Raw genomic sequence first — 13,752 nt, 5'->3', positions numbered from 1 at the left:
CTGGTATGACATCTGTGCCGACAAACATTGGCTTGTGTGATAGCGAGGTTGTGTTTGCTTCCTTGAGACTGCAGTGTTCTGGTTCACGAGTGCCCGAAACTATAAATTAGTTTGAAATGCTAAAAACCTTGCCTCAAACGATTTACCACGTAGATTCACAGCAATCTGTTAACTGAACGCCGTATTCGATTTCCGCAACGACTTTGGCACTGCTTACACAAAACATCTCTACACGCGCCACAGGCGGTTGACGGCAAGCAGTCACGATCAGTCTCCAAAACACTATGTATGTCACCGGTTGATGTCTCCATGGGCGGTTCGTGAAACGGATGTTCATGCTGGCTCCACGACTACACGATAACTCAACACGGCTAGCTTTCTGCGGTTTCTCTGTCCCGTGGACTGAGAGAAGCAAGCCTGCTAAAGACAGGAGCAGCCCCGTACCTTGTTCGCTGCCAGATCCTCTCAGAAAATTCCAAAGAACACACCTCAGGTTCCTGGTGGCTAGATGAACTGCTTGATAACCATGACACCGTACCCGTAGTCGACGACAAACGTAATTTAAAGTTAGGTTGGCGGTAGGATCCACTGAGTCTTAGTGAATTTGTTGTCACTGTTAGCTAGCCGTATTCCTATGCTGCGATGCTTTTGTTCATTCACTGATTCGACGGCCAACGAAAATAGTCAGCGACGGAGGGCGCCATTTTATCAGCAGCACACGGTCCAGCTAGGAGCAGTGGATTTCTCCCGTCCCCAAGTCCCCTATAGCAGTCCAAGCGTGCGTGCTACAAACTCACGAACGACGACATGTCTCCTAAGGTTGAACGGTACTGAACAACTTCCCTGCGTCAAGGTTGCATGTGAATGCTCTGGCGTATGGCGGTGCCGAAGGCGGGCAACTGGAGGGCTACAGTCTCTGCAGGTGCTGGCCCAAACAGAGGCACTTTTAAAAGTGGCTAAACACGTACAGATTTGAAAGAAAGCTAAATTTATGAATAGAACGATACGAACCGCCGGTTGTGCCAATCTGAACCTTGCTAAATGGAGTTTTAACTGGACGGCCGGAACATCGCCGCAGCAAATTTGTCAAGGTGACAGAGTCGCGCAAGGCAAGAAGACGACACAATGAAAAAATGTAGAATCGACGATCTTTGAAGCGTCTCAGGAAAATGAAACACCTTTCTCGTTTATAAAACACTCGCGCCATTCCACGTTCTTCATTTAGCTTAGAAGACGGGTGTTTTTACCAACAGGTTTTGGGTTCACCAGTGTATTTCACAGTTCTTTAGACCCGGAGATGCTGCTGTTAGCAATGAGAAAGGAAATCTCTCCGCAAAAACAGAAAAAGATATCCTAGTAAGTAGAAACACTTGGAATCGGTTCTCATGTTGGTTGTAACTAGGCTCCCGCGTGCGATCCACCTTTAGCGCACTCGGGTTTGCTCTGTGAGTTACCTCAACTACCTGCAGTGATACTGCGTGTCCAGTTTGTCTGTTTTTTGCTCCACAAGCTCGACTTCACACGGCATTCCTTGCCAGCAATGACGGTTGACTTCTGTATCTTCCTGTTTCCCAAACTCGCTGCTCTAGAACCGAAAGTTGCCTGAAATGGCATGACAAAATCAGAAGATTCACTGAAGTAGGAAGCGACAGGCGGTGCGGAGGTGAGGTTTTCTGCCACAGAGGGGGAGATCCTGCCTGTTCGGGGTGCCCTGTTCTTGTTTATATTGGCCGGCATGAACGCAGAGCGCGTTCGTGTTGATAAGCCAACGCATTCTCCCTCTCTGCCTTTGTATCTGTGAGTCCGATCTTGAATGACCCATGAAAACCTTCCCGAAGATTCTCTCAACGGTGGTGTACCGGTCATCTGCGGTTCCAACGGAGAAGCGTTTATAGGATTGTTTATCCCCAATCTGTCAGACCTCGTGCCTTGTTCGCACGTGCCAGCATCACGAGACATTGCCGAGACTCCCATGCGTCGTACTGCATTGTCGGGAACCCAATACTGAGTCGGGGGCGTCACACGTCGAGGCTGATTTTCTGAGCCTGGGGCAGGTCGAGGAGCTTGATTGTCCACTTGTTTAACTTCATCAGAGCCGAAGGCCGCAGCTCGAAGCGTTTGCCCTCGATTGTGTGTAATGACCTGCTGAAGTTGTGTCTTTACGCCTTGGGACGTGAAAGGAGGGGATGTCAAAAATGGTAGCTGATGTCCAAGACCTATTTGTGTTTTTCCCTCTTCGGAGTCTGGTATGTGCTCTGAGGACAGGTGACACGCTGGTAAGTTAGGCAGGTGAGCATCCAAACGAGGGGTCGACCGGACAGTCCGACCGACAACTGCCAGGTTACAGTCTCCGGAAGGCTGGATTTCGCGCGCCGTCAGAGGGCCGATACAACTCTGTCTCTGCTGTGCTGTCTCCATAGTGGGAATAGAACGGTGCGCGCCGATTGGGTGTACAGCGGTGGAGTACGGCGCCCGCATGTTGGCAATCGGGGATGAAGGCGTGCCGATCGGTGTGCTAGAATGCCCCCTAACGCACTCGTCCCTTCCCGGCTGATGCTGGTGTGACAGTGGCGGGTTTGATCCAACAGCACCAGCGAGGGCTGGACCGTTTGCCGGCAGATATCGTCCCGGAAAATCTGCGAGTCCGATACCAGGAAACGGGTCAGCTGCACGCGCAGCCGTGGAAATGTCTGCAGGTGAGAGAAAAGAACTCTTCATTTCACCGAGCGACAACGGAATCCTGGCAGAAGAAACACCGGGGGCATCCGCAGTTGACCCTTCACAAATCCGGTAATTCTGGTTGTGAGCACTGGGATGAACATCGCCAAGATACGGTGTGTTTTCGGAAAGCTGGATACCGGCGATACTTTTTGAGTCTCCATTCATGGGCGCGCACACGGCTGTGGCGCCTTGAAGGAAGAGAATCTGTAACGTCTTTTGCAGCTGTTGTCGCTGAAAAGCCTCCAGTCGGAGCTTCTGGCGAGTCTCGATGAGCATCTGTGTCTCCTTTCTCCTTTCGGATTGCAGGGCGGCTATCTGGTGCTCAGCTGCCTCCTGAGCTGCCTGCGTCGCTCGTTGCTTCATTCGCTCTACACTTGCCCGGAAACTCTGATGTCTCCAGGGATGAAAAGCACGCTGCAGCATCCGATGCACTCGCTGAGCTTCGACCAACCCGGTCAAACGGCGTCTTGCCTTTTCACGCTCCGCGAAAGTACGCCACGCTTTGAATGCGGCCTCCCGTCTCTCGCGTACCTGCTGACGCAAAAGACGTCGGCGAACGTAGGCGAAAACGCGCAATAGCTGGTCTTCTGTTGCCTCCTTCGCCGACCGCATTCCAACAAGCTCAGCTCGGGCAGCCTCAACTTCTGCTCTGCTCTCTCTCAGCATCCGTTCATGTTGCTGCTGTTCAAAACGGAATTGTTCGGCCATTCTTCGTTGCATGCTGGCCGTAGTGTTGAAGAAAGTGAGTTCAGCTGTCCGGCAAACGTGTGCAAGGGACCGTTGCAGCTCGTCCGAGAAGAGTTGTGAATCGTCTTCGAACCGAGTAAGGGAGGGCTGGTTGGGTGCACCAGAAAAAGTAGACGGTTTCCCTTCAAAGTTCTGGCGAGAAGACAAACTCTCGTGGTCGCGCGTAATTACGTTTTCCCCTCGTAATTCTGGTACTTTTTTCGCTAAACACTCTGGGAGTTTCTTTGAGCATGTGGGCGACGTGCAGTGTGGCACCGCCGAAACCCCCTCACTGGCGCTCGCAGAGCTTCGTGACGCGGAACATCTCTTCGTCGTCGAGGATTTCCTTCCGCGTGAAGGAGCTCTCTCTTCCAGGCGCGGATCTGCGGTTTTTTGCGGCTCATCTTCCTCCCAAGCAGAGGGTGGCAGAGGAGGCACTGAGCTAGTTGTGGTCGCCTCAGCTGGCGACGCACTACCTCTGCGCGTCGTCGACTCTGGAATTGTTTCCTCTCCATCCCGTTCCTCGCTGCTTTCCTTTAGCGATTGTCGGAGGTGCCAGTGTGCCGATAGAACAGAACATGGGAGGCTACACACATCTCTCGAGTCACTGTTTTCCGCTATTGCTCCGCGGTCACTCCAATCTGGACAGCTGTCTCCATACGAGGACGGTGGCCGCGACCAAAACGAAAGGTTGCCCGAAGTATCGGCATCGCAAGGCAAATCAGTGCTCCATTCCTCTGCACGTGGAACATCCCTCTTGCAGGATTTCATCTTATCTAATCCCCGTTTTCGGAAAGGCCCCGATAGAGGGCTGACTGGTCGACTCCGGCGTTGTGAGGTTGTTGACGGGATTTCCGACTCTGCAGATTCCTGATAACTGGAGAAACACCTCTCCACCCCAGCGTCTGACTCGTTTGGTCTAACCCTCTGGATGAATGAAGACCCGGACTTCTGCGTTTGTCCAACCGAACTTGGAGGATCAATGAGCTCTATCATGACAGGACGGCTCACTGTCGCTTTGTCAGTGCAGTGCCATTTGTCGCTGTCGTCTGCTGCTTCGTTATTTGGGGGTGACGGGGATCTAGGCTGCTGGAACCGAAAACGGCTTTCCATGGTGGATAGGTACAGACACTGCTCTCCAAAGTGCGCGCGAGCGCGTGACCCTTCAGAAAGACTCCGATGTCCTCTACAACCACTGCTGTGACGGAACGCCAGGTGACTCCCGACTCCTGAGCGCCTACTGAAAACGCTTTCTGCTTCCACTTTTCTGACCAGCTTGCGTGGTTTGTGGGACGTCCGTGGCATGGAAACAGTGTGACTAAAGTAGGCGACGAAGAGCAGACTGGCAGCGCCGGCGACACGAATCACGTTGATAATCGAAATGTGTATACGAAGTGAAAAACCAGAGATCCGGGAAACTTCATACATTTGTTTTCTACTATCCATGGCAACATTGCTTCAACAGCGGCGGTTCCTGATATCCCGACGTTCCGTGCAGGACTTGTGATTTGCCCGTGACTGTTGTCTTTGAAGCTCGCGAAAGTATCAAGCCCTGAGATCCCTGCACGTAAGAAAATTGTACCTGCCGTTGGACATAGTGGGTACACTCGAGGTGTCACTGTTCATTCTATCTGAGCGTCAGGAAATCAAGGTCTCTCGATTTATCCGGTACACAAGAAAACAAGTTCTTACAGTATGGGGCCCCTCACCGTGCCTTTTGACGCCCATCCTCAAAGGAACGACGCAGTGCATGCTCTTTTTTCACTTTTCGTGCTCCTCCTTAAGCAGGGATGTTATGCCAATAACCATGACGCGGCTCTTGATCCACCATACTCGGAACCATCAAAAGATAGTGTGCGGGTAGTTTCTGGTGGAATCCAGTGAACAACACAGACACAGAGGTCCTCATCGTTTGTTTGGTGGTGACTAGAGATGCAAGTGTATCATCTGAGGTTGCCGTATCACAGGATTGCCCCCATCTAACTAGAGATATACACGGACTTAGCATATTTGCTTTATGGGGGTATATTACTTCAAAGTCAAAGGAATCCGAAACGGAGGTGCCGTGATACCCACATGGTGACGGTAGCCTCCCATTTTCTTCTCCATCTCCTTCATGGTGATCGACCTACGGATGCCACGCTACGAGTTCCTTTCTGTGGACGATCGGTTTCTGTGCAGTTGGAAAGGCTCGAAGCCCTATGATAGATTTCTGCACTTTTTTGAGACCGGTGCCGTACGGAATCCTCTCCCGTGTACCACACTGTTTTGTAAGGGAAGAAACGGTCGATTTCAACTGGTAGTATACGTTCGGGAAAACACTGAATTCTCAATCTGGTTTGTAACAGTTAGAAGTTGACGTTCCACAGGCACTTCCTCGCTTCCGGTCAGCGTCTCACTTGACATGACGGCAATTCGTGGCCCATGGTAGAGTCAGACATTCCACAAGGGGAGCGTCCAGATGCTCTTCATGTACCAGACGGTTCGAGGTAAAAAAATACTCAAGGTTTCGTTTGTCAATTCGCAGTTGCCTTCTCAAGCAACAGCTGTCAAAGAAACCCAGCGGACGCTTTTACTGATTCGATGCGTGACGTTTATCTCACTCAGCTCATAGCGACAGAATCCGGTGATTTCTCAATTTGCTTTCTCACTCAACATTCCCGTGCACGTTTCAAAATGGCCATCCTGAGACTCTTTGCTTGGACGGCGGTTCTTGTATCGGTTGTTAGCGCCTCAGAGAGAGGGCATACAAACAACACGGAAGCTGTCTTATTGGCAGGTCGTCAGTTCAGAGAAAATGCAAGTGGCCAGGCATTCAGCCTCGGAAGTCTACACTCAGAGCCTCAGTCAACTGTCGGCGTGCCCAGAAACGTTTCAAAAACAAATGAAAAAGAGACAGCTTCTTGCGTGACAAGCTCTCCGTGCTTCCCGCAAGGGCACGGAGGGACAGAGGACCTTGCTCCTCACCGAATCCTCGAGGAATCTCACCCGAATCCAACCTCTCCGCCAGCTCACAGACAGGCGGGGCAGTCGCAGAACGAAACGCCCTCGGGCACGGGCTTTCTCTCGTTACAGTCTGAAACTCGTTCTAAGCCCAGACGCGCCGAGAAAACAAGCGCTACGGCAACCACTTTGTATCGAAGAACGGGAGCAACTGCTGCTGAGAAACGACTAGCTCGATCCTCCCACAAGATGCAGATATTGGATGCCCGTGTCCAGCGCCGGACGTCTTCTTTTGACGAAGCTGCTGTCGAGGCATGCTCACCAGCCACTTACGAGAAGTATATGGAAGAGATCCAGAATCAGGTACCCTCCAATGTACATATACTCTAGTGTCTGAAAATGTCTCATAAGATACAAATATGCTTCCATAGGTTCGAAGAGTCTTTACGTGTCTATATACAGATCTGCTCACGCACATGCATGAATGTATGCGGCCTGTGACACTCGTTCTCAGTCGCTCAAGAAGAACGAAAGCAGTTTCTGGCGTGTAAGATCCGTTTTCTGTCAGTTATCAGAGGTTAAGCTGGACAGTGCGACTTCTTTGCAGCCATGTGCGCGCATGTGTGCCCTGTCATTTTGCGCTCCTTTCTCACTTAGTCCTCCTTGTTCCCATGTTCGGAAAGGCACTCCACACGGCACTGATGTGACCTCTTCCCCTCGATTTCGGATCCCTTGTGCAAACAGCCCCCGTTTTCTCCGAGAGCTACCTGTAGTGGGGCGTCATATGTTCAGTGGGCCACGACGAGTCGACACGGCTGAAAGGAGCACCGACTATCCTTTCCGAACAACCACATCCCGTTAGATCCTCGAGACATCATGGTAGAAACGCTGACGAGTTTATGCAGCATGGGCTCGTGTAGTCTCATAGCAGACGTTGTGTCCACCAAGATGGACGGAAAGTTGGCTGTCGTTCCTGGTTGTGGCACTTTACGATGTGTAAGAATCCTTGGTTTCTAGCCCAACAAACCGGAAAGGTCACTGTCTATCACCCTTTTTGTTGGGTATTTTGTGTCCTTGCAGATCTCCGGTGCGGCTGGCACTGTGGGCGGCTTGGCGGATCAGCTAATGGCCGGATGGGCAATGGGAGACTTCAACTACACAATGCTCCTACAGCTGGTAGATCAAGAGATTTCCGTTGTCGACTATTTGAAGGCAAACTACCTCTTCCTCGCCCTCATTGCCGTCTCCGTTCTCCTGCTCGTGCTCTGGCTGTTCTTCTGTCTTCCAAAGGTTTGCTGTCGATGGTACCGAAAGTGTTGCTGCTGCATTCGTGAACACACACACAAGCTTGGATTGACCGGAAGAATGGTTGTCGTCGCAGTCGGCGGCGTCGCCTTGGTTTTGGCCTTCATTTTTGGAGTCGTGACGGCCTCAACAGAGGCCTCGGGCATTAACGGCGTTCGGGCTCTGCAGTGCCACATGTACACGACAGTCGGAGAAATGATCAAGGGTTCCGACCCCGCAGTGGTGGTTAACGAGCGGTTTATTGGCGTTTCGCCTTTGGCGCAGGAGATCCGGGATCTGTCGATCAAACTCGACACGACAAACCCGCAGAGTCTCCTAACTGATCTGCGGGCGCAGATTGAGGAAGACTTCCATTTTGAAGAAGAACGTGCAGGAGCTGTAGGCAGTTTAAAAGCGTTCAGACAGTCAATGGAGATTGCTAGCCTCGGAGATTCCGCCCACATATGTTATGGCTGCAAGGCCGTTTCAGAACGAACGGTCCAGGAACTTCTTGATAAATACCAGGAGATTTTAGAGACCAACCTGGATCTGACCAACTACATCGATGTAATGTTCGAAAACATCAATTTCCCGACAATCGTGCTCGACAAGATTATCCCCGTCAACGAGGTTGAAGAAGTCGTAAAGAACGCAACGGAAACACTCGCGGAAACGCAGCCTTCCATTTCCAGTAGCTTGACCATGGCCGAGGTCGTCTTCGCGCTAGCTTGTTCATTCGTCCTCCTTATGGTTGTCATGGGCGCCGTTTGGTTGGTGTTTTTCTTCATCAGGAGCGGAAAAACAGGCACGAAGTTGGCATGCATCCAGTGGAATACCCTCTGTGTTTGCATGTTTGTCTTGCTTATCGTCGCCGGCGTATTTGGCTTCGTCATGGACCTCCTCTTGAGAGGCTGCCAATATGCGAACACTGTGTTGATCGAAAAAGACGACTGGTCATGGCTCGTCGACAAAATTGATCCGGACCGCGCGACACCGATTAGCCTCCTTGCCGACGGCTGTCTTGCTGACGGCGGCAACGGAGATCTTGTTGACATCTTCGGCTACAAAGACGAATTCAACAACATGGTTTCGGAGGTCGAGGAAACCATTAGAAGAGCAGTTGGAAACCTCCCGCAGACACCTGAGCTCCCAATCCAAGGTACGAGCTGTATCGCAGCGCAGACCGACTCCTAACAACAGGAGTTCTTCAAATTCCAGCTTCTGCTCGTTTGCCGCGCGGTCGCGTCGTAACGCTCCCCACCTCCACTATCGTAGAGCTGCCACGTGTGTAGTGTATGACGTCTTCCAGTCGGTGAACGAGAGCCTTCTTCATCTCGAAAACCCATAAAGGTGTGAAGAGCCAGCAACTCCTTCCTTCTCCAGCGATTTGTGGAAGCGTCGCTCATCCACGAGACACCTCCTCCTGGCATCCTGTTCCTTCATCCTTATCCGTCGTTTTCTCGGCGTATTCGGACTCCAACGTAGGGAGCGGAACCGAGTCGAATTGGGGTTGTGCGTCACGAAGCGCAGAAAAACCTGCCGCACAGTGTGTCCAGCCGAGAGCTCTGTCGGTGCCGTTGCTCCCCAGGCGAGGTTTAGCCTAGGCGGAAAGCAATATATTCCGAGATTCTCCATGTTTCATCCCGGGTAGTCAGATCCCAAGACTGTAGATGGGGGGAGTGCGCTACCGTCCTGAAGAAAGAATTGCAAGACAACTTGCGAAATCCTCTCCACGATCACCGGGGACCGTCCCCGAATCTTACGCATCACTGAATCGCCTGACCAGTTCCGATCGTACACGTAAGCGATGCTGTTCCTCCAGGTGTCTGTGACGTCCTAGACTTGTGGTTGGACGGAGAGAGGGTTGTTGTCCTTCTCTCATCGCTTGCGAAAAGACCATCTCTGCCACATTTCGTCCCTGGATTGCGCCTTGTTTTCGCTACAGGATTGGATGAGTTCGAGGAATTCCTTCAGCAGATCGGCTGGGTTGTCACCATCGACAAAGACACAGCAGGATTAGAGAGGCTCAACACGTTTCCTCCTTTCCTGACCGTACGTCGTCGTCGGTCTTTCCACAGAGCGCCTCTGAGAGTTGCGAGGCGCCGCCACCAGCACCGCATGCTTTTTCGCTCAGCCTGTCGCCAAAAGCACCCTTTCCACGAGAGACAAGGGTGGAGAAAAGCACACGCACTGTGCTCCAAGTGTCTCTTTCAGTGTGTCACGCCGCTGCTCCGTTTTAGCCCTTTCTTCAGCGCCACCGGCGAGATCTACCTCATTTGCAACGTGCATGCATTCCTATTTATAGGTATTATTTAGATTACGTATCTTCATAGTAATCTATATCTGAATATGCATAGACGACCATGGATGTACCAGAGTCTAGCTCCCCAGTGGGATCAGTGAACCACTCCATTCTGTCGAGCCTCTCATCAAGCGTACATCCAAAACGCACGCACACGCTTCTGTATTTCTCTCTTTTAGATTGAAATGCTTATTTGTTAGGAGGGCGTCAGGTTGCTCAGCACGGGATCTACGCGTGTTTTGACTGTTGCAGAGTGGAGTTCAAGAGGAGGATGTCGAAGTGACCTTGTCAGACAAGAAGATGACGCTTTCGGGGTTGCGCACGCTCGAGGCGCTCGTCCAGCCTTGGAAGTTTTCCGCCCTTCGTCCCGATGAAACCCCCGACAAGTTCACGATCACGGCTACGTATCCGGCGGAAGATGACCCCTTTTTGACCGAATGGCTAGCTTCCTATAACTCTGGGAAAGTAAGCCTTGTCCAGGCAAACGCCCCCTACCAAAAGCGTCTCTTCATCCTCAAAACCGTCTCTCTTTGCGATCCCCGGGGTCCCGCATACCTATACATATATATATATATATATATATATATATATGAGTTCTTATCGCAGCATGTGCTTGTGTATAGGTGACCAAGTGCGGACGTACACCTATATATATATATATATATATATATATAAGCCTGACTGTTTTTTCGTCGCACGGCCCCTTCGCTGTCCCTGTTTTTGTGGGTCTTGCCTTTTCACCTCTCCAGGACTCAGGTCATCCTAGCAGCAGAGTCGCTGATGCGAGGGCGAAAATGAAGAATGCCATATGGTGGAGCGTGCAGAAGCACAAGGTTCTCAGCGCCAAGTATTCCTGCTTCTTCTACGATGCAGCCACGGGGAAAGTTGTGGAACAGTCTTGCCCCGGCAGCACCGTCTTTGCGTACAGTCCCGACGACTGGTCGAAGAACTCACTTATCTCCAGCGCGAGCGCCATGGTTCAGTGGAGTGAGACATTTTCTTTGTCTGCTCGACACCTGCGCACGGCTGCACGTCGAGGGACAAGCAGGAGAGCAGTTAGGTTTGGCTTTGAGTTCCCTGGGACCCGAAGGCAGTCACCAACTAAAAGGGAGGTTACCGGCGTGTGTTCCAAGAAAAAAGAGCATCCATTGAGGAAAAGGCGAGAAGGCATCTACGGATACGAGAATCAGGAAGCATTGCAACACGTTGTCGAGAGGAGGCATGACACACACTGTCGACGTTTTGCCACAGGAGCATCCGCTTGCGTGTGCCTGTGCTCCTTTTTCTCCTGTCTCTCTGCCTCAATGCTTCGTGTCTCGCTCAAAACCGACACCTTGGAAGGAAACTTTCTCTCTCGCGCAGGCGCATGTATGTGCCTATGCGGTGAATTGCACCCTGCTGATCTGCCACGTTCTCCCCGTCTCCTTTCGCGTTCGAAGTACAAAACCACACTCCTGCGTGTGGTCTTTCTGCCCCATCAGTTTTGCTGAAGCGTCGATTCTTTCGTTCTTTGTGCTGGGATGCGGCCGATTTCTTCAGTCAAGAAACTGCTCCTGCGCGTGGAAAATAGCATCCCCACAGCAAGTGAGTTTTACGCCGACGCCCTGTTGTGTTTCTCCGCCGAGGATCTCCGCAAGATTTCGCGCGCCTGCCTTGAAGGAGACACCACGAATTTTTTGCTCATGAGGTCTCGTAGGGTCCGAGCCTTCTTGGCTTGGCGAGGCTCGTCCCTGTGCCTATCGACAGTCACAGGGCGAAACGCATCTGTCTTCTGGTGGGCGAGGAGAACCAGTTACCACTTTTTTTTAGTCTTTCCTTTTTTCAGGTTCTGTGTGGTACGACGGAAAGGAAACTCACTTCACGCACAGCGCGTCACTTTAGACGTGGAGGACGAAGTCGCCACCATGCCTTCGCGGGTCTCTACTCCTACGCTGTGTGCAGCTGAAAGCGCAACCGAGATTCTCTTTTCCATTATACGGAAAGTAAAGGCCTTGGTTGACGGTATCAACTGCAAATTCATGAGGCGCGCTTTCGTCCAAGGATGTCTCATCGCCTGTGACCAGGCCTTCCTCCCGCTGTACAAGGTACTACGGACACCCGGCAATACATACTTCCGTGACCGTACACATACACACATATGATAGATATAGGTGTAGCGATACTTGCATAGGACAGAGCACACATACCTTCACACCTGTTCAGTTCATTCGGGAATCCTGTATACTACAGATATAAAAGTAGATGTATGCGTGTCTCGACCCCTGTGCTTGGGCGTACATAAACAACATATGATTTTGAATTTCCCCAGTGTCGTGCTGTGCTTTCCCGTGTGTTGACGCGGACCACCGGCTGCCTGGACTTATAGCGGTTGGCCCGCGCGGAGGCGTTGCTTTCTTACAAAACCTCTCTGTTCTCAATGGTGATCGAGAGAAGCCGATGTTTTTCCTCGCGCGCCTGTTTCCTTGGACCAGACGCGTTCCCTCTCTCGGTGTCGCTTTGCCTCGAGCCTAGACTGTGTCTCGAGCGTGCGTACAGCGCTGCTCGATTCAAAGGCGTGAAAGAACGAACCCCAGTGTCTGTCCTCCAGGACCTTATCTCACCAAAGGATTTCGGATTTTTCACCAAAAGCGTGTGATCTCCACACACCTGTCTCGCGCTGTACTGTCCCTTTCTCTGGTTCTGCAGGCGGCCCGATACTGTGCGGTGACTGCGGGATCCCTGCTGCTGTGGATCACAGTCCTTCTCATGGTGTGGCGAAAGCTGAAAGACAACCGCACGATCGGCAGTATAGCTTCTGACTGAGCGCGCTGTTCACTTGCCTTTGCGCGACACCCAAATCCGGAGGTAGCCCCGCAGACCTCCCGAAAAAGGCGGACGTTCACAGACACCGGGCGGGAACTTCGGGGCGAACCCACGAACGAGTCACCCAAAGCAGTGCCTGCACACGAGCCTGAGACAGAAGGCGCAGCCGCTTCTTGACGCGCGCTGCAGTGCAGGGGAAAGAGTCCTTTTTCGCGGTTCTTGCCTAACTTTTGATTTCTGCGTGGTTGCCGCTGCGCTGCATGTGGCGCACTGGGAAACGGAGAGCGCGATCCGTCGGCGTTTGCGCACTCAAAAGCGCGACACGAGCGTCAGAACTCGCAAGCGACCAACTTCGGGTTGCTCGCCTGCGCTCGACAGCGCCCACCACGTGTGCTCGAATCCTCTGCGATCCCCTTTTGAAAAACGCCGCCTCATACCCACGCTCGCGCGCGAGAAGCTGGGCTGTGAAATTTTGTGCGCATGCACATCCCCTCCACCTATTTCTCCCTTTGAGTACTGTTGCGTGGCTGAGAGGCAAACCCGTTTTCAAATCTGTCCGAACGTTGGCCTGAGTTCCCGCGCTCTGCGGCAAGATGAGATAGGAACACGATCCTCCTCCAGATTAACCTTTTTAGCTCGCGGCCTCTCGTACAGATGTGTCTGTCCACACACTCGCGTGGAACGATTCTGCATGCACTCCGAGCTCTCCCGTCTGCCGACACAAAGTTCGTCAGCTCAGACCTCCTCACGGTCACTCCACTCGGAGTCTCGCGATGTCATTCGTTTTTGTCGAGCTCGCCCTTTTACAGCATTTTCATACTGAAAAGTGGAAAAAGGTTTTGTCTCGCATCGGAGCCGCGGTACAGAAAGGGACAGGAAAGACACGGTTCCTACCAGCGACGCCGGTCTCCGACTCCTGCTCACGCAGTGGAGCTCAAGGTAATCCGTTCCAGCATATCGCGTGTGTAAATACT

General features: G+C 52.1%; 2 protein-coding genes across 2 annotated transcripts; one reads left to right on the top strand and one right to left on the bottom strand.

Moving 5' to 3' along the window:
- Positions 1 to 1,455: 1,455 nt before the first annotated feature.
- Positions 1,456 to 4,893, bottom strand: NCLIV_061480 (conserved hypothetical protein; the record flags this gene model as incomplete). Its single annotated transcript, XM_003885700.1, has 1 exon — positions 1,456 to 4,893. The coding sequence occupies one exon, from the start codon at positions 4,891 to 4,893 to the stop codon at positions 1,456 to 1,458; it is 3,438 nt and encodes a 1,145-aa protein (XP_003885749.1).
- A 1,746-nt stretch (positions 4,894 to 6,639) lies between these two features.
- Positions 6,640 to 12,778, top strand: NCLIV_061470 (conserved hypothetical protein; the record flags this gene model as incomplete). Its single annotated transcript, XM_003885699.1, has 8 exons — positions 6,640 to 6,753; positions 7,471 to 8,833; positions 9,620 to 9,726; positions 10,229 to 10,441; positions 10,726 to 10,963; positions 11,516 to 11,560; positions 11,918 to 12,060; positions 12,662 to 12,778. 8 exons carry the CDS (start codon positions 6,640 to 6,642, stop codon positions 12,776 to 12,778), a joined length of 2,340 nt encoding a protein of 779 aa, XP_003885748.1.
- Between the last annotated feature and the right edge of the window lie 974 nt (positions 12,779 to 13,752).

This window comes from Neospora caninum, chromosome XII, assembly GCF_000208865.1.
Source record: "Neospora caninum Liverpool complete genome, chromosome XII".
Taxonomy (NCBI): Eukaryota; Apicomplexa; class Conoidasida; order Eucoccidiorida; family Sarcocystidae; genus Neospora; species Neospora caninum.
Note: the sequence above shows the minus strand (reverse complement) of the source record. Positions and strands in the feature narration are given on the sequence as shown.